Source organism: Pempheris klunzingeri, chromosome 16 (genome assembly GCF_042242105.1).
Source record: "Pempheris klunzingeri isolate RE-2024b chromosome 16, fPemKlu1.hap1, whole genome shotgun sequence".
Lineage (NCBI taxonomy): Eukaryota > Metazoa > Chordata > Actinopteri > Acropomatiformes > Pempheridae > Pempheris > Pempheris klunzingeri.
In genome coordinates, this window is record NC_092027.1 from 11,268,279 (window position 1) to 11,292,566 (window position 24,288).

General features: G+C 43.1%; 1 protein-coding gene across 1 annotated transcript in view; it reads left to right on the forward strand.

Moving 5' to 3' along the window:
- jarid2b (jumonji and AT-rich interaction domain containing 2b) overlaps positions 1-24,288 on the forward strand; it is a 104,655-nt gene that overhangs the window by 66,717 nt on the left and 13,650 nt on the right. Inside the window, exons 4-6 of the mRNA XM_070846224.1 lie at positions 6,178-6,401; positions 16,130-16,348; positions 19,891-20,135. Coding sequence (XP_070702325.1) covers positions 6,178-6,401; positions 16,130-16,348; positions 19,891-20,135 — 688 coding nt within the window. The remainder of the gene's footprint in view (positions 1-6,177; positions 6,402-16,129; positions 16,349-19,890; positions 20,136-24,288) is intronic.

The window sequence follows — 24,288 nt, forward strand, 5'->3', positions numbered from 1 at the left end:
ACTGGGAGAGGTCACAGATGCAGGTCACTTGCCGATCAACATCCCTGGTGTTTGTAGGGAGTGTAGTCAGTGTCTTGCTCAGAGACACTTCAGCAGGGCGGACGCTTGCAAACACCCTCGTAGCATAAGTTGAGATGACCACATTGAGAAGTCTGGCCATCACAGCAGTTCCCATGGAAACGGCCATTGCTGGAAAGGTGTTGATAAGATGGAGACTGAAGAAGAGAGCCCAAAGTCACGCTGTCTTTGATTGACAGGGTCCATATGTATGTGTGGGGGGTCTATGTCAACTGGCCACAGAGGTGGTCTGGCTTTGGCTGAGTAAAATACATTAAACTAGCTGTGGCTCATCTTTCTCTGCGTGCCATTCCCTCTGTCCCTTCATCACCACTTCTTTCCCATTTTTCATCTTACTTCATTTTATGTGTTGGAGGGAAATCACAAATGGCCTTTTATCATCTCCCTTTCTTCTTCCTGTGTTTCGTCTTCTTTCCCGGGATTTCTTGCTGACAGGATTGTCAAATTTTCTCACTGTCTCTCTCAGAGATAATCAATGCTCTAGCAGCTACGGTGGTATGTGTAATATTAGACATTAGAGAAGCCCTTTGAAGGGTAGATGGCAGGGGGGTAGCAGGAAGGGATGGAGGGAGGAAGGGATGGATGAAAGGTGGATTAGAAAGGGATGAATGGGGACATCCTGCTGTAATCTCTTTGCTTTTTCTCCCTCTATTGGATCTGTGTTTTCTCTTTTCCCTCCCTGCGTCTCTCCAGCTCTCCTCTCATTTTCCTCCAATCGGGGCAATCAGTCTAATTTTAACTTACATAAGCCTCACTTACCTACCATGGCACTGAGTACCAATGAGTATTCTACAGTCCAACACATTTGGGAACATATTGTACCCTGGCACACACACACACACACACACACACACACACACACACACACACACACACACACACACACACACACACACACACACACACACACACACACACACACACACACACACACACACAGAGCCCTCCTCTGGGGCAGACAGAGGGCTAAATCAGAGGCTCATGTTACCACTCAGCCCTAAGCACAGTGGCAGCACTTACAAAAACAGTCATGTCATTGCAAATTGTTCCCATGCTGATTTCTCAATATTTACCTTACTTGGTCCTTGGTGCTCTGTGGTGCGTGTGTGTATAGGTGTGTGTGTGTGGGATATACAAGCTTTTCTCATATGTACATGATCATCTCCTGTCTTGTACCAGCTGAAGAGATGTGCCTCAGCATTGCTACATTTGCAAAACTTTGGGAACGATCCATCATTTCAGTGGAAGTGTGACTGCAATTGTTTTGTCATTGTTTTTCCTGACACCGTTAATAGTGATAATAACAGTAATTCTGTTTCGCCACCTGAACACTATTCCCAAAGAGGAGATTATGCAACCTTTATTTTAACATAATTACTTGTTACTAAAGTTGAAGTTTTCCCTTGTAAGGTAATTTTTAGTTTTCCATTCACCTGTGTGTAGATTAACTGCCAAGAATTATCACACCATCAGTGAAGCAGATCTGTTTTTATTACCTTTTCTGTTAGCCATGTCTTTACTTTTAGCATGCCAGAAGAGAAAGAAGGTGACAACTAATAATGCATACAGAAATGTATATAAAGAGGATTTAGTCCAATTACTAGAGATTACCTTTAAAAAGAAGTGTATTTTCAGTGATTGTTAGACTTTGGGAAAGGCCCCTTGGCATATCTCCCATGTTAGTTAATAGGTAACAGCTAACAGAGGATCGTCCCAGTAAACCTGAGGCTCATCTGAAGAGGCTCTGGTTTACAGTCTAGACAGGATGTAGTAAGCACATTGCTTTATTAGCTCATCTGTCTCTATCGTCATTCTTTTGCACAGTTGCTTGTGCTTTATTTCTGTTGTCATACTGCCTGGTTTTCTTTGTGTGTGTGTGTGTGTGTGTGTGTGTGTGTGTGTGTGTGTGTGTGTGTGTGTGTGTGTGTGTGTGTGTGTGTGTGTGTGTGTGTGTGTGTGTGTGTGTGTGTGTGTGTGTGTGTGTGTGTGTGTGTGTGTGTGTGTGTGTGTGTGTGTGTGTGTGTGTGAATTACCCCTCCCTTTTAAGCAATTAAATAGGATCCTATTCATCTAAGGCTAGAGCAATAAAACTATCCAGGGTTTAGCTTACCAAAGAGGCTTTTACGCTGAGCTCTGTCTCTCCTCTGCTCACTATTTAGAAAGTGTTCATAGCACAGCTTAGTCTGTGTTGCTCCCTCCTCTGTGATATTAAATTGGAGACAATTTAATTTATAGGATGGTGGCACAGGTTTGTCTGCACATTTGAACTGTGCACTAAGACAGCAACAGCTACAGAGCCGTGCAGGCAGACAGGTCTTCACAAGTGATCATAGTAATATCAGTGTAAAAGCATTTTTGCATCAAGGAATTAAGAATCTGCCATTGGTATGCAAGATTATTGAAGCGAAAGACAGCAATGTGGTGTTTTGCGTGTATATCAAGGTCCAGTAGCGTCTAGAAGCATGTATGTACTCATACACTGCGACACTGCAAGCTTTCTGTCTTGAGTCGCATGTTGATTAGGCAAGAAGGGTGGGTGAAAGAAGCAAAACAAAAGAGGGTGAGAGAAGGGAGGAGGATGTTGGGTGAATCAGAGTGGCATTACAGGAGAAAGACCATGGTTGAATAATGAAGAATGCACGTGAAATAGAGGCTGGCTTGCTGTAAAACACAGATTACGACATGTAGCCAGCACAGTGGCTCCATGAGCTATTCCACTGGTAATAACCTATACAGCTAATAACCATTATGATAGGAAATACTATAAACCATAGGCTGCACAGTGATATAAAACAAGAGATGACAGGTGCTTCGGGTAACATGTTGTGAAGTTGACTCCTGGCTTGGTCAAGCAGATCTATTTCTTTTTTAAATGTAGCTTTGTACACAAAAAAACTGTTCTGTAGAAAATGTCATGACAATCCTTGGATACATTGACTGCATAGTGAATTAAAACAAACCCGAAATGTGAACTACAGCATAAATTTCCCACACTTGAACATTTGACTGATATTTTGATATGTATATGCATGTATAAAAAGTTACCTACAGTAGCAGCCACTCAGAATTGCCGACTGGGAATAAGTTTCCAGCCAACACACAGCCACTGGGAGTCTTCCCACTCCCCGTCCTGTAGCCTACCAAGACGTGTTTGGGCTTCTCATTCATTACATCATTGAAGGGATTTAATTTCAGCCAGGTACCCAGTGGGGGGGGGGGTCCCGCGACGATCCACCGTCGATCTGCCAGCCAACAATTCTAGGTGGCTGCATCTTGTAACTATAATTGCATAATTATCTTCTTCTCACACACTATATCTTACCCAGTCTCACAGTCACGCAAAAACCTCCCTGCTTCCAGTTTCCTACAGCACATCGCCCACCCTGCGGCCCTGTCTCCTCTCCCTCCATCACTCCATCTCACTTTCTGGCTTTTGCCGGGTCCATATCCATATTTCTCTCTGTCAGTATGCCCTACACTCTCCATCCCTAGTGGTCACAACCGAAGCGGAGTGCTGGTGTGCAGGCTGAGAAGGTAAATGTTTCATGAGGACAGACTTGAAGTTGTGTAGGAAAGGGTATAAGTATGCATTTTGGGTCTTTGTGTGTGTGTGTGTGTGTGTGTGTGTGTGTGTGTGTGTGTGAGTGTATTTGTGTACATGTTTGTGTACAACAAAAGCCTGGCAGACACAAGGTGAATGTGTGAAACAAAGAGGGTCATGCTTTACAGCTCTCTTTTCGCATCCTTTGTGCTTGTCTGTGTAGCTGTTCACGCTCACACTCTTCTTGTGTTACTGGATTTTTCATTGGTTCATTCACTGCATTTCCTCAGTTTTTAATCTTTTTTTCTGATCTTTTCTTTCAGATTTTTTTCACCCCTCTGTATGCTTGTCTGTCTTTGTAATGTCTATTCTTATTCTATGTCTCTTCCTCTCTCTTTCATTTACAACCCTATACCACTACATCCTTCATCTAAACTGCTAGGCAACCAGAAAAACTCAGTTTCTCCATTTGTCAGTTAGTTTTTGTCTTTCTCTTTCTCTCCTCCATTCTTCTTGGTTGTATCTCAGCTCTTTCGTTTGTGTGCCGCCTTCTTGCCCTATCTCTTTTTTCTCCTTATTTTGCACGTAAATCACAGCCTTGTGTGAAGTGACACCTGTCCCCATTGTGTTGTTTTGCCTATTGAATAGGGATGTTCTTTGTTCTGTAATACCAGGGGAAAACAGTACCTCCCTGCACGCACCTAGCTTTTAACTGAACGTTGAAATAAGGCAGCGCTGTAATACCTTGTATTCGGTAAAATTAGTGATTCAACTTTTCACTGCCTGATTTGTTTCCAGACTAAAAGTCAGTATTTTGTGTGTACAGAGAGACAATGCCTTAAATGAGTATAGTCGATGTTTTGGAAACTCAGAATCAAAGCCAATTAAATTTATGTAAATGCAGATCGCTTTTGTGTATATTCACATTGCAGCTTATAAAATGCCGAACCGATGACAGTCATAGGCATTTTGTTTACTGATTGTTTGACTGTAAACAGACTGGGCGTGTGCATACAGTAGTTTTCAGTCTTTTTGCACCATGGCAATGTGCGTGCATCATCTCTCAATTTCTCACATATTGAGCTTACACCCATGTCACGGCAGGAAATTGACATGTTTTTACACTGCACTGTTCTCTGATTGAAGTGTAATCGGAGCTCTGCACCTTTCAGGGCGCCAAATGCATTGTGGGTGTTCTCCAGACATGATCCTATCTTCCCTCACTTCAATCCGGTCCGCGGCAAATTGACAAATAATACCAGGATATCACATTGCTTCTATCACTGCTCCTCAACATTTCTAGCGTAGCTCTGTCTTCGTCACACACACACACACGCACGCACACGCGCACACACACACACACGCGCACACACACACACGCACATACACACACAGGCACATACAGCAGCACTAATCGATTGAGGCCACTTGCTGGTTCATGTGGTCCCTGACAGTCTAGGAGTTTTATGGTTTGTGTGTGTATGTGTGTACAATGTGCCTACATGTTAAATGTGTGTGAGTCCACACCCAGGTTTGTGTGTGTGTGTGTGTGTGTTGTGCGTGAGAGAGGCAGTGTGACAAGTAAGTCCATCGCTTTCTCTCAGACATCCACTTCTTTAATATTCTCCTCCTTCCCTCGCCTCCACTGACACACACTGTGAAATGAAGAGAGAAAAGAGACAAGCAGAGAGGAAAAATGAGAGACATCTCAAAGGTTTTGTGCGCCACATAGGAGAGTAAGAACAACATAGAGGGAGAATGGTGGAAAGTAAGAATGAGAAAATAGGAAAAATAATGGCAGAAAAATAGAGAGATGAAGAAACTTAAGTTGTTCTGTGGCAGTGTGTGCTTGTTTTGCAGACAGCTGCTGTGCCTTGGGTTACTATCAGCTGCCACTGCCACCGCTGGCTCTGCCTTATAGACGGCTTAATTATCTTACACTCAGTGCTCAACAGAAGGAAAACAGGAACTACTATGTGTGTGTGTCTGTGACTATGCACATGTCGTAGTTTTTTGTGTAATTTACAAACATTTGATTGCAAACACAGCAAATCGCTCACCTAATGCCTGTATTGGACAGTGATTGTGTGGGTGCCGGTGCATCAAGGTGATCATGATGGGTCCACACCATTTCACAGAACAAATGTCTGTGTAAACACACACACAGACACACAGACATACAGTGAGACAATATCCATAGGGCCACTGTAACAAAAAAGATGAGTACATGTAAGTGTGTCGACTTATGTAAAAGACCAAAATTGTGATTTTTATCTGCTACAAACTGCTTTTTTTTTGTTGTGATATATAGGTATGAAAGGTATTGGCATCACATTCCTTTATCTGACACAAGTCATGTACTATTCATTTTCCTGTGAGCATAGGACATAATAACTGATGAATGAATGTATTAACTTACCTATTATCTCAAGTAGCAGGCACTGTCCTTGGCATTGTGGCCCTCCGCTGTTTATTAGACACTAGTGTGCTCAATTGTAGTTTAATAGCACATATCAGTAACTTGCTCTCTCCTTCCATTTGCCTTTTCTCCCTCACAGGCCTCGGCTTCAGGCCCAGAGGAAGTTTGCCCAGTCGCAGCCAAACTCACCCAGCACTACGCCTGTCAAAGTGGCCGACCCAGGCAATCTGAACACCGGCCTGGCCACTGTGCCCTCCGCATCCCTCTCATCGCTCTCCTCGTCATCCCTGTCCTCTTCCATTCAGGACCTGTCCAGACGTAAGCCCAAGACGGAGGACTTCCTCACCTTCCTCTGCCTCAGAGGTAAGATACAGCAGAAAGGAGCAGAAGGAGACATAATTACATGCACCACCCACAACCGGTGGTAGACTTGGAGGGATATTGGTGAACTAGAAAGCTGCAGATATGTCTCACTCAATATTAGAGGTTTTTTATACGGGTCCAGGACACAGGGCTCTCTTAGAAAGCCAAACCACATATTACTTCTGAGGCTGGATAACATTTTGCTACTGTTTGGCTGTCTTTTGATAGGCCTGCACTATGTAAGCTTCTGAAAGGAAGCTTATGAGCACACCCAATGACTGTCAAATATCAGCATCAAGCATTTCCAAGACCTGTCATACAGTATGTGCAGCTCAGCACTGGTATACTCAGACTGGGATGGATAATCTCATATAAAAGTCTAAAGGGAAACGTGAACTGTGGTTAAACACTTTGTTCCGCTTTTTATTTTAGGCACACACACACGCATAAAGTTGCATTCGTAAGCAATTCAAGAGCACATGTAATAACTTTTGTTAAGTCAGGTTCTGATCACCCTCCACCCACACATACACACACAAAACCACACACACATACTACAAATAACTATGTACTTGCCCAAGGCTAAGATTATCCTGCATTTCATCAGCTTACACATCTCCCCCTCCTACCTTTCAACAACTATTTGTCTCCTTAACACCCTGCCCATCACCCTCTACCACAGCAGCTGTTCGTGTGTATAGTGCTCACACACCCCACACTACAAACACTACACAGGTTCATTGACACTATGTAGCGCCTTCGATGTCAAATGAACTGTAAAAGCCACGGCAGAGTAATTAGCAGTAGAGTTAGTTTTGTGTTATTTTTTTTGGAACTGTCTTTACAGGGAAACTATTGGGGTCAAATGCAGGCACTAAGACATTATCATACACCCATATAAACTGCCTGTGTGCGGGAACTCAAATTAACTAAGACCCCCCATTACTTACATAGCGAGTCAAGTCCCGTTCTCTTTTCTCTTTTTTAATGAAGGATTCATGTTACTTAGGATCTATGCTCTGCTGGCCAGCAAACAGAGAAGGCTACTCCACCACTGCCAGGGCACTGCAAAAAAGTTTCTGTTCTGCTACAGCTCTAAAGTTCAGCTTACTTTATTTTTTTAGACAGTTTTGAGGCCCAAAACTATGAATCCTCTTTCAAAATGTGTACTATAAGTTATAAATCAAAATAAAAAAAACTTCAAAATTGATGTAACATCAAACCGTAAGGGTTGGAGGGAATATTACACACACACATAAATCATAAACTTTACCTTCCATTCATGTCTGTCCTCAGTCATCTTTTTTCTGATGAAATATGAAAGCAGTAAAGCAAAGCCTGAATAATAAAAGTTTTGGGCCATTGTCTCAAACAACCTTGGCCGTGACTTCCCTCTCTATCTTAATTTTATCCTTTGTTGAACATCCTGCTCACCTTTTTCTTAAACATGTCCTCACAACCAGAATGAACTCATTTGGAAGACAAATAACCTTGCTTCCGATTAATTTACTGCTATCATTATTAACCTCTGCCCATTTTACAAAGTAGGCTAAAGAGTCAGGAGATGCAAATTTAGATTGACGTCTGTTGGGACGTGGCGGCTATACGTTGCTATTCTGACGAGAATGCTCCCATTATGGAATGTCATTTTAACCTTACAGGACTCATTCAGGAACGTATAATTGGAGGTTGCTAAAACCGACTGAAGCCTTCGGTGAGAGGGGCTTTGATTAGCATATATAGGCCAGGATGTGACATAGGCTAATGATTTAATGTCCCATATACTTTGAAGTTGAGATTATTCTGAGCTCTGGGTGCTAAGCTAACCCCACCCTTACATGTGGAGTGGTAGACTAATGAGGTGTAGGTGGCTGGTCCTGACTCAGTGTGGCTGCTTTCTCTCTTTATAATTAAGGTTAGGAATGGTGCTTTGCAAGCTGATTTCTCATCTGTGTGTGTGTGTGTGTGTGTGTGTGCAAGGTCTGCTGTACTCTGCTGCGCTACTAAGGCTAATTTTAGAGCTAGGCTGCTAAGCTAACGATTGAATGGTTTTCCACTGGGCTTTTTCCACTCTGCCGCTCCCTGCTTTACCACTGTATTTATAGACCCAGTTTAGCTCTGTGTGTATTATGCCTGTGTGTGTGTGTGTCTACTATCCATGCTGCGAGGATGACATTTTCCTGTGCGGGCTTCTTCTGCTCTGTTTTTCCCTTTGGCTTCTCATGTGACCCATATGCAGGGACCCTTACCAAAAGAGTGTGTGTGTTCAAGCGTGTGTGTGTGTGTGAGCGCAAATCCATGCTCACCACTGATGTTCAGCTTATCTCCTGTCTGCCCTGCCATCGTATGTGCGAGCATCAGCGTGTGTGTTTATGTGCACACATGCAGCATCCAGGGTGTATATGATGACACACAGCCCATGAGGACAAACGTGTTAGCCTGGTTAATCTTTTCAAAGGGACCCAAGTCTTTGATATCGTCTGAAACCCCCAGTCCCCTTTAAGATTCTAATACATGTCTCTCTGGTGATCTGACCAACACACACATTTGGATGCCTCATCTCCACTACCAAAATGCCTCAGATAGGATCTCTAGCAATATTATGGAAATCTCAAGTCCATGATCTCCTTAATTCTGTTTCTTTTCAATTTGATTTTGACTTATTTTTTGAAGTCATACTGGGGCATTTAGCAACATTTCTACCCTAAATCCCTATCAGTGGTGATTTCTGGGATTTGTCCCAGGTCAAACGTTCAGTGTGTAAACACACACCCCTACAACCCCCCTCACACCCACTGCAGTGTTTGCTTTTCTTATCTGGTAAACATTACCCATCCACCCTAAAGGCTTCTATCTATCACTCATTCTGACAGCTACATAAAAGCAGTTAAAACATGAAGGACTTGAAGCTTAAAGTGAGCAACTAAAAAAGAAACAAATGTTGTGAAAGCAGGACTCTTGTTTGCCTCCGTGTTGTGAAATCACATCAAATTTTTCCATCACTCTGCAAGTTACTTTCTATCGGAGTTTGTAATTGACAGCATTTTATTCTTTTGGGACTTTATTTCTGCATCACGAATTTGCTGGCTGCTGGTAGAAGTATTGTTGCTATATCAGAGAAAAAGTTATTTTTAATTCCTCCAGGGGAGGGCAGGGGTGCCCGATTATTCTGATGCAACGTGGGAGTAACTGGACAGAGAAGTGAAAAACAAGATTTCTGTCAATTGTATAGAAGGATGCACACTATGTATGCTCACCACCCACACTGTCTAGGGCCCATATTCTGTATTTATCTCACTGTGCATCTATTTCTCCTGCAAACACACACACATACCCTCGCACACAGGCTGAGTGCTCAGTCCTTGCCTGTGTTCTCAGAATGGTGTTTATGTGTGGTCCAGGCCTGTAGTTGGGCTGTTTATATCCATGGAGAAAGCCATTTGGGTGGTAGCCAGACAGTCTGCCTCTGGCTCTGTCTGCCTCTGGTAACCTAGAGGGTGTAGTGCTGTGGTCGGCAGGGTGGGGGCAGCACTGAGGCATTATATATCCACATTGAAGCACTCAGCGTTGGCCTGCTCCAGATTTTCCAAGTCCTCCAAAGGCTTCGTTTCAAATTGAGATGCCTGCCGCTTAAGTAAATGACATGGATGTTGCTCTTTGACCTTTACTTCATATTTTTTGAGCAAGCATTCATCTTTAGTAAATATTCAACATTAAATGTCAGGAATCTTTTTGTGCATTTTGGAAAGGAGTCATTTGCCGAAGTTTGTTCTCATTCAATACACACACACACACACACACACACACACACACACATGCACGCACTCCCACACACAGAATACACATTGACATAGATGAGATAAGAATAGATTAGGGAGTAAATGAGTAACTGTCTGCATACACACTCTTGGAAATGAGTCTCTTACGTAAGACTCATTTCCAAGAGTGTGATTTCTTTTTTCTTTTTTTTTTCTGTGATTGGTGTGTCTGTGTGCCAGTATGCCGGTTTATATGTGTACGACTGCTGTGTTTACCTCTTTGACCTCTGGGCCTTCTTCCATGCCTGGCAGCCCCAGCATGGTGCCTCTCTCTCAGGTTCAGCGAGGCCAGTTTCTCCGCTCTGCTTACGTAACCTCCCAGCCCTGACCTAGTGAACCAAAGACCTCAGATTCCAAGTACATGATTACACATGTGAGATAAATGTGGACTTTTCACATCTGGCTTTTAAGAAAAGACTGCCAGTCCTAGGAATTGTGCTTGGGACTTCTGTCTTTGTAGCTAGATTGTTAGACTTGAGTTTGTTTGATGGTATTTTTATTGCCTGAGAATCTCACTTAACTAGAAGCACATTTTCACTCCTGGGAATAAGATTTCAAGTCCAGCAGCTATTCATGTGTGTCTCAAGTGCATTGCTGTTGTGACAGCTGAATTTCCCTCTGGGATAAGGTATTTTTCTGTATCTTTAATGAATGATTGTTATTTGATTAAAGCCTGGAGACGGTTTGAGTTGTGACTTACTTGTCACTCCTGATGCTATGCAGACGTTGGCGGTGCAACACCGACTGATTCGGCATTCTCCTCCAAGAGCAGAGCCACTGTTTGCAGGGTTAATGGTTTTGCTGACATCAAGGAATGTCCATCAGAGATGTAATCCCTAATCCTCTCTGTCTCTCCCTCCGTGTTTCTCCCCTACTGACTGAACAGTGTTTGGCAGAGCTCAGCTAAAGGACATAACTTTTCCTTTCCATGCCAGAGAAACCTAGACTTGTCTCCCTTTCTGACCTTCCCTTAAAAAGAGTGCTCGTAATTCCTGCGCACACATGCAGGACTTTGTCTTAAGTCAGCACGTCCACATGTCCCCATGGCAGCTAAACCTTTCTGATTGACTATTTAAATTGTCCTCATTGTTTCGGTTCCAGTTAAGGGGACAAAAGAAGGGTAGCCAGAGAATGGAGGGTTTGTAATTATGCCCCCCCCCCACCCAAGAGCCCAGTTAAAAATGACAATCCTAATAGACTCTTTCAGACCTAATTATGATTTGTCTGCAGTCAGAGTGAGGTGGATAAAAAGCCGATGTAATTGAGGGATTGGACTTAAACTCTGTTGGAGAGAAACTGAGTTGTGTTTTTTCAGCATATGTGTTTCTATGTGTGTGTTCTAGGAGCTGATGGATTTGGGGTCGCTGGTATTGCGGTCTCTCCCGTAGTTGGGATGCCATTGGTCAGTACTAGACCAATAGATCTGTTAGGCACAATGGCTCACTGTGTCTGTCTGTCTCTCCAGAATCTTATTTTGGGGATCTTGAATTTAGAAGAGGATATTGTTGTGCTGTTGCTATATCTATTTCTGTCTCTCCTTATTTTTTACCATTCTGATTATTTCTTCAACTTTAAAAAAACCCCCATGTCTTTCAGTTTCCCATTTTCATTCTCACTTTTTCAGTCAGCTTCATCTCTGTTCCTCTTTTCAGTTTCTACTACATATCAGCAGTTCTCTTCGCATACCTCTGAGAACCCTGTTTTAAATGTATTTATGGCCAACTTATAACTCTCCCCCTGTTAAACTTGTTCCCAGAAGGACTGAAGTATTTGAACATTTTCACTTGTTCATCTCTACTTCCCTGCACCCCCAAACAAAACCACACTCCTTCCTCCATTTCTGCCCCAGGTGCCCTTATGGTCTGTTTGTCACTGGCCCTCTGACCCATGTACAGGGCAGTAAATTACAGCCATTTAGCTAATGAAGCAAGTCATTAGAAGCTGATTGGGCCAGCGTGTGCGCCGCCTCGGTGTTTTTGTTTGGTCTAAGAGAAGAGCGTTTGCTCTGTAGCCAAGATTAACGAGATGTCTGTGCGATGCGTTCGTTCATGTATGTGTTCGTCTGTAAGTGCGTGTGTGTGTGTGTGTGTGTGTGTGTGTGTGTGGCTTCTGGTTTGTATGTTTGCTGCAGTCACCGAGCTATTGAGGGCTGATCCACTTGTTAAAAGCCAGAAAATTGTACTTTGCTACAAAGTGGCAGTGCTACACGAGTTCTACCGCTGCATCATACTTCAGATGCTGTATGCTGAAAAACCACAACATAAACACACACGGGGCATGGGTTATGAGAGCATCTTTAAGCAGACGTAGTGTGAAGATCTATCCCTGCCTGCAAAGAAACAGGCCTTTCCTTTTGGGTCACTATAAAAGCCATATTTCACTGTTTTTGAACCATTACTTTTTGCCCTGCAGACCTCCTTTAGAAGTAAAAGAGAGCAGGTAGAACTCCAATATTATCTGTTCAGGGAATCTGCTGCCACTACAGATTTTTGTTTCTCTCCCGTTCTCTGAGGAGATAATTAGAAACTGGCAGAGCTGCTGTGTGAACAATGTGATCCAAGGCACAACAAGATTTATTATTACCAGGCTCTAGTTCTTTGTATTTGCGAAAGCTTTGATATGAGTATGAAATTTAAAACTGAGCTTTCAAAATAAATGTAATGTGACGTGCTAACCACAGGTCCCTCGGCTGGCCAATAATAGTTGTTAGTGCGCTTTTAAAATGAAAATCATTCTATGTTCAAAGATGTGGCCAATGCTTCAGAAAAGAAGGTTGGAATAATGATTTTAATATGCTTATTGTTTTATGATCTATTCACAAAAGAAGACAGTAATCTATCAAATCAGGAATCATTGAAGGAGTTGATTTACTGCAGTTTGTTGGCGGGGAAAAACACGATTCTTCTAGCTTTCCAGCTAGAGTTTCCAGAAGGACTGTCTTTCTTTACTTATTTTCTTAGTTCAGTCTGCAGTGTAGGCTATTTAAAGAAGAGTGCCTCAGTTCTCAGCAGTACTCTGGTCTGCATGGCACTGGTTAGCACCAGTTAAGCCTTGTACCACGTCATCTCCTTTGTCATTAGGAAAGCCTGAGCTTAGTCAGGGTGTCATTTAAATATTAAGTGTATCCTCACATACACACTTATGCGCAAATGTTTAGTGTTTGCTGAACTCTGTTACCCACTTATAGTGTGAATGTGTTTCCGCATCATTGCACACATATGGATTACAAAGGGCTGGTTACTCATCAATCATTCAGGCCCTAGCAGCTTTAGTGAGGGGTTACATTACACTATTTATGGATGAGCTGATGACTGAGCATTTTCTCTTCAATCTTATACCCATTGTCCAACTAGAGACCTCATGAAGTACTTGGTAAAGTACTAAGTGCTAAATTTTGGCTTGTTCGGATATCGATCAGACATATCCCTTGTGTAAATCTATTAGAAAACTGAATTATTTTTGTGTCCTCATACTTGTTTTATCCCTGTATTTTTATTAAGCCACTTAATGTATTGAATGGGTAAAATCTAAGTTAAGTATGCATCACCCTTCAAAACAAGTGTGCTAATTAAATAATTGGCTTAGCTAATTCTTAATTCACTTTGTAATTTTAAGGACCCGGCTTAATGCAGGCTAGTTAAATTCAGCCTATTTTTTCAATGGCTTAACACTATTTTAATTGTCATATAATCATGCATTGCCTTCCATTAATGCCCCTTAAACACTGAAGCCCCCATAAGGGTAATAAAAACCTCAGTAGTTGCTCATGCTATGCAATCAATTTTATTCAGGAGTACAAATTCATAAAATCCAGTGTTTCATGTTCATAAACAGTCAGATTAAATCAAAGCCATGACCACACATTACAGTTAACTGTTAATTTAATTTTCACAAATGTAGAGTTATAGAATTACATTTAGGACTAGATTTTACTCGCTTTTGGTACTTTTCTCAGTCGTTTTCCACCTCAGATAGTACCCTTTCATTGTAGGCAGGACTTTTAGCTGATCACCATAGCAACACTGTGTGAAACTGCCGTAACATCATCTTCAATGCAACACAAATACATAAGAACAATGGAGGTGTTGACCTCCCTGCTTTTATTCACTGACAGACCGTAACCCACACTGTACTTCTACTGCGGAACTGACTCCTTTACTGCCAACGTTAGCCTTTGCTCCGTCCACCATCACTCTCTCCTGCTCGCAGTCTTACACTTGCTCAACCACACACTCGGTACGCACTCAACTTACACACTGCCCTATTCCTTAAAGAAGCTCTGCTATTATCATGACAGAGAATATAGAAGGGACTGTGTTCGCACTGTGTCATTCGACCATGGTGTGGTTTTGCAGGCTGCCATTTCGTAAAAAAATGTGGGTCAAGTAAATAGGAAGATAACTAAAAGTCACTATTGCCGGTAACTTGGCCTATCGGTGGTCTGCAGTGTTTTTACTCCACCCTCTAATACCAGATCAGCTTGGTTAGACCTCAGCAGAGATACTATCCACAAGTTTTATCAACGGAAAACATAACAAGAACGGTTCCAAGCAAATAGAGCCAAGTCAAGCCGAGCTGTGCCATGCAGTGGAAAATGGCCATATGCATAAAGGGAAGGTTCAACATTGCAGAACACTATATGTCTATGTCTAACACTATATGTCCAAACACAGTGTCTTAGTTTTTTATTCCTGCATCTGTATGACTGAACCAGCTGTTTGCACACTGATTTTTACGAGTGCAACATTATGAAATTTAATAACATAGCTTTGGGCTTTATGACCTTTTTATGAGAGTGAATGTGTGTCTACATTGAGCTAACTGAGGTAACATTATAGGCTATCCACTGCCAAACACCATTTACCTCCTTCCAGAGTGTATTGAGCCAGATTTCTCAGAGATGACAATGAAAGTGATTGAGTGTGACAGAAAAAGGAAAGAGGGAGAACGTCAGTTTCCCTCTCCAATAGGGGGAGAGATTGACAGTAATCCTGTTTGGAAGAGGGAAAGCGACAGATTTGGGATTAGCTCAGCACTGACTCTTTGGTTTCTAAAGTAACTCTTTAACAGAGTTAGATATTTGAGCACATGTACAGTATATATGTCTCAATAAAACTGTCAACATCAAGAGTCTCTGAGGAAAGACAGCCTGTTACACACTCCCAGTGCTCTGGTTTTAGTTTTAGTCATCAGAACATGTTGTCATCCCCTCTCCTTCATTCTGCACTGTAATACCACTGATATTGCTGGACCCACCACTACTTTTGATGTCTTGCAGTGGCATCTGCAAAACATTGTAACAAGAAACTGAAACATTTACAGGACACCCAGAATCCATACATATCTGATTTAAGAGGCGATTGGGAAGACCACAGAGGTTTAGCTGGATTCAGACACAGAATAAATGCTAGAAGTAACACCGTCATCACTTTGCAAATAGTTTGAACATTGTCACGTGCACACCCTTGATTTCGTTTGCGTGTTTCAAGGTGTGTGCAAATGTAAGAATGAAGACGCTGTCTGCAGAGCAGTTTACAAAGCATCAATAGGCCACCAACTGGGATAATAACAGATGAAAAAACAGCAGCGCAATCATCATTATTCACAAACGCAAAAGCCTCTATTTTTGCATTAATATTTCACCTGCTACATATCGATGTTGATTCACACTGTAATGTCAGAGATCAGGATGAAAAACAAGACATTTTGTCTGTACACGGACAGCTGGGGGTTGGACAAAGACTTCACTTACAGTAAAGCAGTGTTTTTCAGTACCCTTTTCTTATTTCAAATTGTCATGTTTTTCCCTTTTCATGTCTGTCCCCCTCCCCCTCCCCTACCTACCTCTTTATTATTCATCTCCTTCTCTGTGTCCCTTTCTCCTCCTTTCCTCTACCACTCTGCACCCAGGTTCATCAGCCCTGCCCAGTAACATGGCCTACTTTGGAAGCTCCCAGGAAGAGGAGGACCTGGAGGAGGACGATGAGGAGGAGGAGGAGGAGGTGAGGAACGGAGGTGGGATCCACTCTCATGGTGGAGGAAGCAGCAGCCAAGCTTCGGTCTCCTCCTCCTGCCACTCGACACCCCGCAAGGGCAAGCTCCCCGTCAGGCAGCCGCTCAACGGGCATGGTAAGGACAGAACTAGAGCTCGGAAATTAGTGTGCCATTTTTTTTTCTTTTCTTTTTTTTACTAATGCACCTTTTTTGTCTTCATGCATTGGACTCAGTTTTACCCCTATATAGAGTACATAGTAAACTCCTTTCCTACATATTCCCAGAGCTTTATGGGAAATGCAGTCATTCATGAATAGGGGCATTTTATAGGAGAGACAGAGTGTCTTCAATTGGTCTAATGGTCCATTAGATCCTGCCTGTGTGGAGAGCCTTCCTGGGATGAGAAGGAGGAGTTAATAGACGGAAGAAAAATAAAAACGTGCAGGGGTGCCATGTGATGGATGAAAGTAGGGATGAAGGTAAGGGAAGAGGAGAGGGAGAGAGATGGTAGAAAAGGGAGGCGAGGGCAGAGGAAGAAGGGGAGTGAAGGATGACGAACCAACAAAATAACTATAGGAGAATGGAAGGATCCAATTTCAACATTCTTAGAGAGTGATAGATGGAGAAATACAACAGCAGAAGGGAGGAACTTGGGCCAAACAGGAGCACAGAATGAATCATGGGAGAGAAGACAGAGCAGTAGTGCTTGTGCTTGTACTTGTGTATCCCTGTTTGTGTGTGAACATGAGCAATTTCCTAAGTTTGTGCTCTTGTTTTCCACTGCAGAGACTGGCTAAGTCACATGGGATAGTAGAGCAGCACATCGACTCTTTCCAACCCAATTAACACTTAGCTTGCTAAGCCCTAACAAGGTGTTTATGCACACACTGCAACAGCTGGCCGGGGCCCTCGACACACACACACACACACACACACACACACACACACACAACGCAGTGACAGCATACGTACACCCCTTGGGGCACATAGACGTTTGGATGAATGCACATACACACACTTGTGCTTAACATTTAGGAAATTGCATGCGTCCAATTGTGCCCACGAGAAAAGACTCACTCACAAGTCCAACATTGATGACTATAAAAACAAGTAAGCTGCAAAACTCTCAAGTGATTTTTTTCAATTATCCAGAGACGTAACAGTTGATTCTAGGAAATCTTTGAAACAAAATGATGCACAGACACCAAGACAATCTGACTTTTGGGGCTCAATCATTGATAAGAGTTAATAAGATGGAGATTTTTTTAAGGTAACACATGAAATTTCATAGAAACCAAAATATTTCCTATTTTTGTTTACAGTGGTGCATCATGTGTTTAGTATATCCATCCTTTAGGGTTGAACCTAAAGTTTTTTTTAGTTGAGGAATGATTTTAACCTGCAGGCCCTCCCTCCCTGGCAGACTTGGGAGACATACAATCCTTCCGGCCAGGCGTTTCCTCATGAAACAAGGGCTGAATTCCATAGTTCCTCCTTTTCGCCCTCCCTCATTCTCTCCCTCCCTCCTTAGTCTGTAGAATTGTTGCCAGAAAGGTTCAAAAGGTGAACGCTTTGCTCAGCTCTATCCTCTGTCATCCTCTCAAGTGGAATGTGGAGGAGGAGAAAGACAGAAAGAGGGAGAGAGGTCCATAGGTTTGCTTGCACAGAACTCTGCACTGCCTTTGTAAAGTTCACTGACAGTGTCTACCCCCCAACACGCACATAGATACATACACTTTTCTCTCATTCTTTCGAGAACATCTGTAGCTGCAGCTTGAAACGTGAACTGTACATATGCACATATCTGTAAAAGTAGCACGAACAGCAGGATATTGAAACCTGTTTGAACAAATCCAGGCTTGTTGTGTGCATGAGGACAGCTTAGTCTCCTTTCTTATCTCATATACTGTACCAACACTGTTTGCAAAGCAGCTTGGCGCCTTCGCTGTGATATGCTAAATAAATAGATAAGAGGGAAATAGGCTGATATACTTTAGAGGGGACAATAGAGATGAGGGGGTTAAGGACACTGAAACTGGCGTTTACATACGTAGGTGTGCACAGAGTCAAGACTGGGGCATTGCTTCAGTGTTGAGACAGTGTTTATGCTGTGTTGGCTATCGGGCATGCACACACACACACACAGACAAACACACTCACACCTCAGTACTTTTGCGGTATTAAGATTGGTGTCAAACGTGACACTTTAATATGCAGCTTGGGCAACTCTCCAGCAGGAGCAGGGTTATATGGGCTCTTAGGGAGGAAGGAGGGGGGGGGTGCAGTTGAGAGAAAAAAGGAGAAACAGAATTAGTGAAGGAGAGTGAAACATTTTATTCTGGGAGGTAAAGAGAGACAGGAAAGGCCCTACATTGTAGGCCATTCATCAGCGCTCAGTCTCTCTCGCTCTCTCTCTCTCTTACTCGGCCATGTGCCATGTTGACATAGCTAAATTAAACAGCTTTTATTGGGCTCAGTTTCTTGCTTAGCTCACTTCTCAAAATGTCAGGATTTCTCTCATTTTTCATCGAGCCAGGGGCCCAAGAGACCCGCAGATGCTCACTTGTGGCTGTGAATGGATACACACACAGCGTAAAACACACACATACACACTTTTGCTGACAGAGATGCACACGGATGTTCAAATATGTACATGCATATCATCTAACAACACATATCGTGGTTTTCAGAGCATACTGTTCATTTTGTACCTCGCGTGTGTGCTGTGAATGCTCTGTGTGTTTGTGCTGTGGTCCTCCTGTCATTATTTCCACAGAGCCTGTTGCCCATTGATATTAAGATGCCATGAAACTTTAGATTGAGCCTCATAAAGGCCGAAGAGAGAGCTATTGAATGCGCATGTTAATTTGCTTGCTCATGTTCAACTCGTTTAGCATCACTCCCAGGGGTTCATGTAGTCTTCGTCCATTTTGAACAGGTTCATTGACATGTAGTATAAAGGCGTTTTCATGCACACCTTAAATCATGCATATTTTACTGATTGGGGGCTATATGTCAGCCAAAAGCCTGTCACTCCAATGTTTGTGAGGGCTTTTCCACTTGGTCGTTGTGGTTTGGTGCCAGGGGTTTATAAGCCATTCTGCACTACAGGGGGGCTATTGAGACTTACTGTACGTCCACATATTGGCATTGGCATAGGTAGACGGTAGCCTGAAAAAGTGTAGTATGTATCCTATTAAGGGTAGTTATGCCTTGGACTTTCCACAGTGTCTTGTTTTCTTTACAGTGGCTTAATTTGTTATTTTATTTATTTACTTTTGACTCGTGCTCATAAAGAATTTATACCAGGTAGCAGAACTTTAAAATGTAAAGATATAAAATGTGTACACATACCATGTATGTTCCTAATTCTCAACCATGACTCATGTGCTGTGTATGTTGCTGCACTCCTGGCAGTTAGCTTCATTAATGATCACTGGTCAGGAAACAGTAGAACACTACTACCTCATTTAGAAAACTGTGTATGATAAAACTACAGTTTCCACAGCACTTTTCTTCTGAAACCATGCCTACTAAATGTCATTTAAGCTCATTTTAGCTTACATATGTGAACAGCTAGTAAGAGATCCATCCGCACGTGTTGAATATCCTCCTCGCCCATATTAATTAAGATTCCCAAATGCAACAAACCTGATTCCTCTGTTTCTGTCATCCAGTTTTCAACAGCCACGGTAGAGCAGGGACCAGGGAGAGTCCGAGGCCTAAGGCGGGATCTCACGGCAGGGATGCGCCTGCACCACCACTGCCACCTCCTCCGCCTCCACCTCCGCCCCTCCTGAGGGAGCGCAGTGAGCGGGCGGAGGCACGGGAGCACGTGAGGGAGCAGCAGGCCCTGGCTAGCGGTCGAGGCTCAGCTAACGGGCTGCCACCGAGGAGAGCTGCTGAGGAGCTACGCAAACAGGTACTGGAATTTCAATAGGACGACAAAGCCATAGCATGCTAAATATCCCACTAAAGGGAAAGGATGCACACATTTCTATAGATTCCCCAGAATAGCTTGGAAAATGTGACAGAAGCAGGCAGGAATAATATTCTTCTAATGGGAAACTTGTATGGTAGGTGAATGGTTTGCATTAGCTGTCATATACCTGGAGATAACATGGAATATTTTGTATTAATAGGTTTGTGGTACCGCATGCTTGTTTTGTTTTTATGCCCATTAGAGATCCTCCCCCTCTCGACTCTTCTTTTCATTCATCCATCTGCCACATCTTCATTTTATTGTCCTCTCAGTAATTTCTCGTAACTACTGCTGTGCCTTTCTTGTCTCTCTCCTATACTTTCTTTTTATTGCTGTTTTCCTCCTTTGCCTTGCCTTCTCCACATGGTGTTCCTTTTACCCTCTCCTCTCTTCTCCTCTCCTCTCCTCTCCTCTCCTCTCCTCTCCTCTCCTCTCCTCTCCTCTCCTCTCCTCTCCTCTCCTCTCCATCCATTGTGTCTGGGAGAGTAATGATTGTGTTTTGGCCTGCCGTGACTGCAGCTATATTTAGTCGTGCTGGCTAGGGGCTGTGAAAGCCTGCCTCCCCCTCCGTGGCACTAGGCAGGTTTCAAGGAACCCCACAAAGTCAAAGAATAGGAGGAGAAGGAGGAGATTGGGTCGAGGTGGCTTTGGTCAGAAAACTGGCATTCTGATGATTGCATCAGCTTGTCAAGCAATTGTCTGCTGAGGCACCACTTTTCATTCTCTGCCTTTCTCTACCTCATAATCTCCTACTTCTACTCACTTTGCCTCCTTTCTGTCCTCTTTTCAATTTCCTCCCCCGTTGAATGCCAAACCTCTATCCTGTGTTGTTGCTGTTGTAATGTTTGCTGCTGATGCAGACTCAGGAATATGCTTCAGGTTTTTAAAGTGGGTGAAATTGTTCAGTAAAGCCAACAATGAATCTCAATGAGAGTGCCAATGCCAATGAGAGTGACACTAGTCTTTGTTCTATGGCTCTTCCTTGACTCACTCTGTTTCTAATTCAATTCACTGTTGGCACCCTGCATGATTCATTTGACTCCTCTCATACTGTGTGTTTTGTTTTTCCTCCTGTACTCTCATTCCACCTTTTCTCCAGTTATATCTCCGTCTCTGTCTCTTGAACAAATTTTCCCTTCATGCTCCACATTCTCTCTCTCTCTCTCTCTCTCTCTCTCTCTCTCTCTCTCTCTCTCTCTCTCTCTCTCTCTCTCTCTCTCTCTCTCTCTCTCTCTCTCTCTCTCTGTACTCCTGCGTCAAACAGACGGATCTTGCCCTTGACAACATGGCTCCAATCATTTGGAAGGATTAGTGCTTTTTTTTTTTTTTTTTTCCTCCTCGCTCTCCCTTCAATTAGCATGAACATTTTGTGCGTTAACCATGTGTGTATAAGACACACACACATTTATACACACGACCAACTGTGAAAATACAGGCTAAGCCATATAAAAGGTTAAGTGATTATGAAGCCGTAAAACGAACTAGGGGTTGTGTGTGTAAAACCGGAGGGTAAAGGCATTATCATAATTCAATTCGCCGTGATTCAGTTCTCCCAAATTTAATAGCGGCTTGTATCAACAAAATACATGCGCCGTAACAGGACCTTTTATAAAACAATATGATTCTATCCATTTTAATTGAATAACAGAAGTGGGGATGTCAGCAAAGCAGCTGCACACAGCAGCAAGTGCAGGTGGGGTGTGCGGGGGCCAAACCATTTAGCCGACTGGGCATTATTTGAGAAGGGCTCTGCACTTTCTTGTTGACTTGTTTGTTCCTAAACCAACCTCAATTAACCTACTTCATAATACCACAACATGTAAGAAACAATAGATAAGAAAACACACGTGCGTTTCTCTCTGACTTTTTGTAACATGCCAGGAAATGAACATCAGCTGTGTGTAGATCTCTCCCTCTTAGTTGAAAAAAGGAGTTTTTGCATTGTGTGTTATTAGTGCAAGAGCTGTAGTGACCTTTCTCTAGCTGCTTAAAAGTCAACCTGCCCAGGGCCGCATCGCACCCTAATAAGACAGCAGAGGGGAAAGAAGGCTTAAGCCGGATTTATGCTTCGCCGTCACTGTGTTCCAGAAGTCACATCGTAAATGACTCCGGCATATTGATTTATTGTTCAACATAGGATTTAACCATTGATTGTCATCGTGGCACCGCAATACTTGATGGATGTGTTGCGTGTTATCAAGCTCTGTCAATGTATACCAAAAGTTTATAGTGTTGACATTGTTTAATTCTCCTGCTGATAGAGACCATCATGCTGAGGAGATGGTTTGCTCTGGAAATGGTTTTGCTAGATCACAAAAATGAACATTACTGAACATTTCTTTAACTTGCCCCATGTTGTCCTCACTTCAAACATCTCTACCAGCATCAGAAACGTGCTGGGGAATGTGTTTGACAAACAGAGTAATGCTGCATGTGGGATTTCTTCCGGATCTTCTATTGTCAGTCAGCAAAGCTTTGCAAGGGTTAAACTTTCTCATGTCTTCTTCTATCCTTTGGCTGGCCTTCTCTTGCTGTGTGTCTTGCTTGCTCTGGCTCTCTCAGTCTCTCTTTCTGCTTTCTGTCTCCCTCTCACCCCCCACTCTTCTTCTCAGGGCCGGCTCCTGCAGATGTTGCCTGTTAAAAATCTTCCTGCCAGGCCTCAGCTGGGCTATAGCAACACATGATGTCATCTAGACCCACCTCCCTCTCCCTCCCCTTCCCCGCTCACATGCGACTGAAATCCACTCCAGAACAGTCTTCAGCTGCCTGTGTGTGTGTGTGTGTGTGTGTTCTATTTTTTCACTTCAGCTTCAGCTTCAGCTTGTCTTTCTTGTTTTGTTCACCTTCCCTCTCATTTGTGTTCATCTCTTTGCTAGTGGTTGTTGGCAGAATTAAACTTTCCTTTCTTTCTTTCTGTATCTAAACTAGTTTGTGTCTCTTAACTCTGCCTTGTATTTCCTCCTCTCATCATCCCTCTCTTGCCATCCTCCTTTTCCACCAGACCAAATAATTAAAGAGAGAAAAGTGAGGGAGACTTGCCAAGCCCCCCTGAAGAGAGCTGGTCCGCTGAGCCCTCCTGTGGCAGGAAGCGGTCATGACAGTGAATCTCTCAGATTCGAGGCTTTGTCAGCAAAGTGTGGCTCATCAAATATAGTAGCTATCAAATGTAGTTGCTGCTTTAGCAGTTATTATTATTTCAGCATCAGTCTCCCATCGAGCTTTGTGTTGATTTAGGTTATGGAAAATAAAAACAAGTCAGTTTGAACTTGGTGAGATTATGTGTCAGATTGAAATGCAATGACAGTGCACAACTTTGTGTGAGGAGCGCACACACTGTGACAAAAATATGTATCACAATAAAACAGTAGCAATGTTTAGGCAGCGCTTGCTGTGCAGCCTTACTTTATCCACTTATTGGTGCTGAATTCTTTCTCTCAGCTTCCCTTTCATCCTTTTCCCTCTCCTCTCTCCTTCTTGGCACCCCTTCTTTGCTCCCTCTCTCCTTGTCACCGTGTGTTTTTCCATTGTGAGGGTGTGTGTGTGTGTGTGTGTGGTGGGGGGGAATGATTGACGGAGGCAGGGTTAGGTTTCAGTCCCCCCTTATCTTTTAATGGCCTGGTCTTTGTGTCGGCCCCCCGCCACCTGAGACAAACACAATACAACACACGCGCACACTCACACATACATACACACACGCACAAACACACACACAAATGTGACACGAGAGCCCTTCAAAGGCAAACCTGTCAATGGGCCGGCTGTCACCTCCCTCCTGTGGCGCCTCGACTGTGATTGATAACTCCATCTCTCCCATCCCTCCTCTTTTCTTTCTACTGTGGTTCACTTCCAGCTGGTTCTGACCAAAAGACACCCAGATACTGCCGATAGATGGCAGAGAAACATGATTAGGGCTCCATGGTGGCTTATATACATGTGTGTGTACTCCAACTTTTGAATGCATCATTTAGATATTTGAGAATGAAAATTGAAAAAGGAAGGGAAGCGTGTTTGCTCTGTTTGAAAATATAATGTAACCAAATACAGCAGGACAAAGTAGCCTCTTCATGTTAGTACAACTACAGGAACATGACCT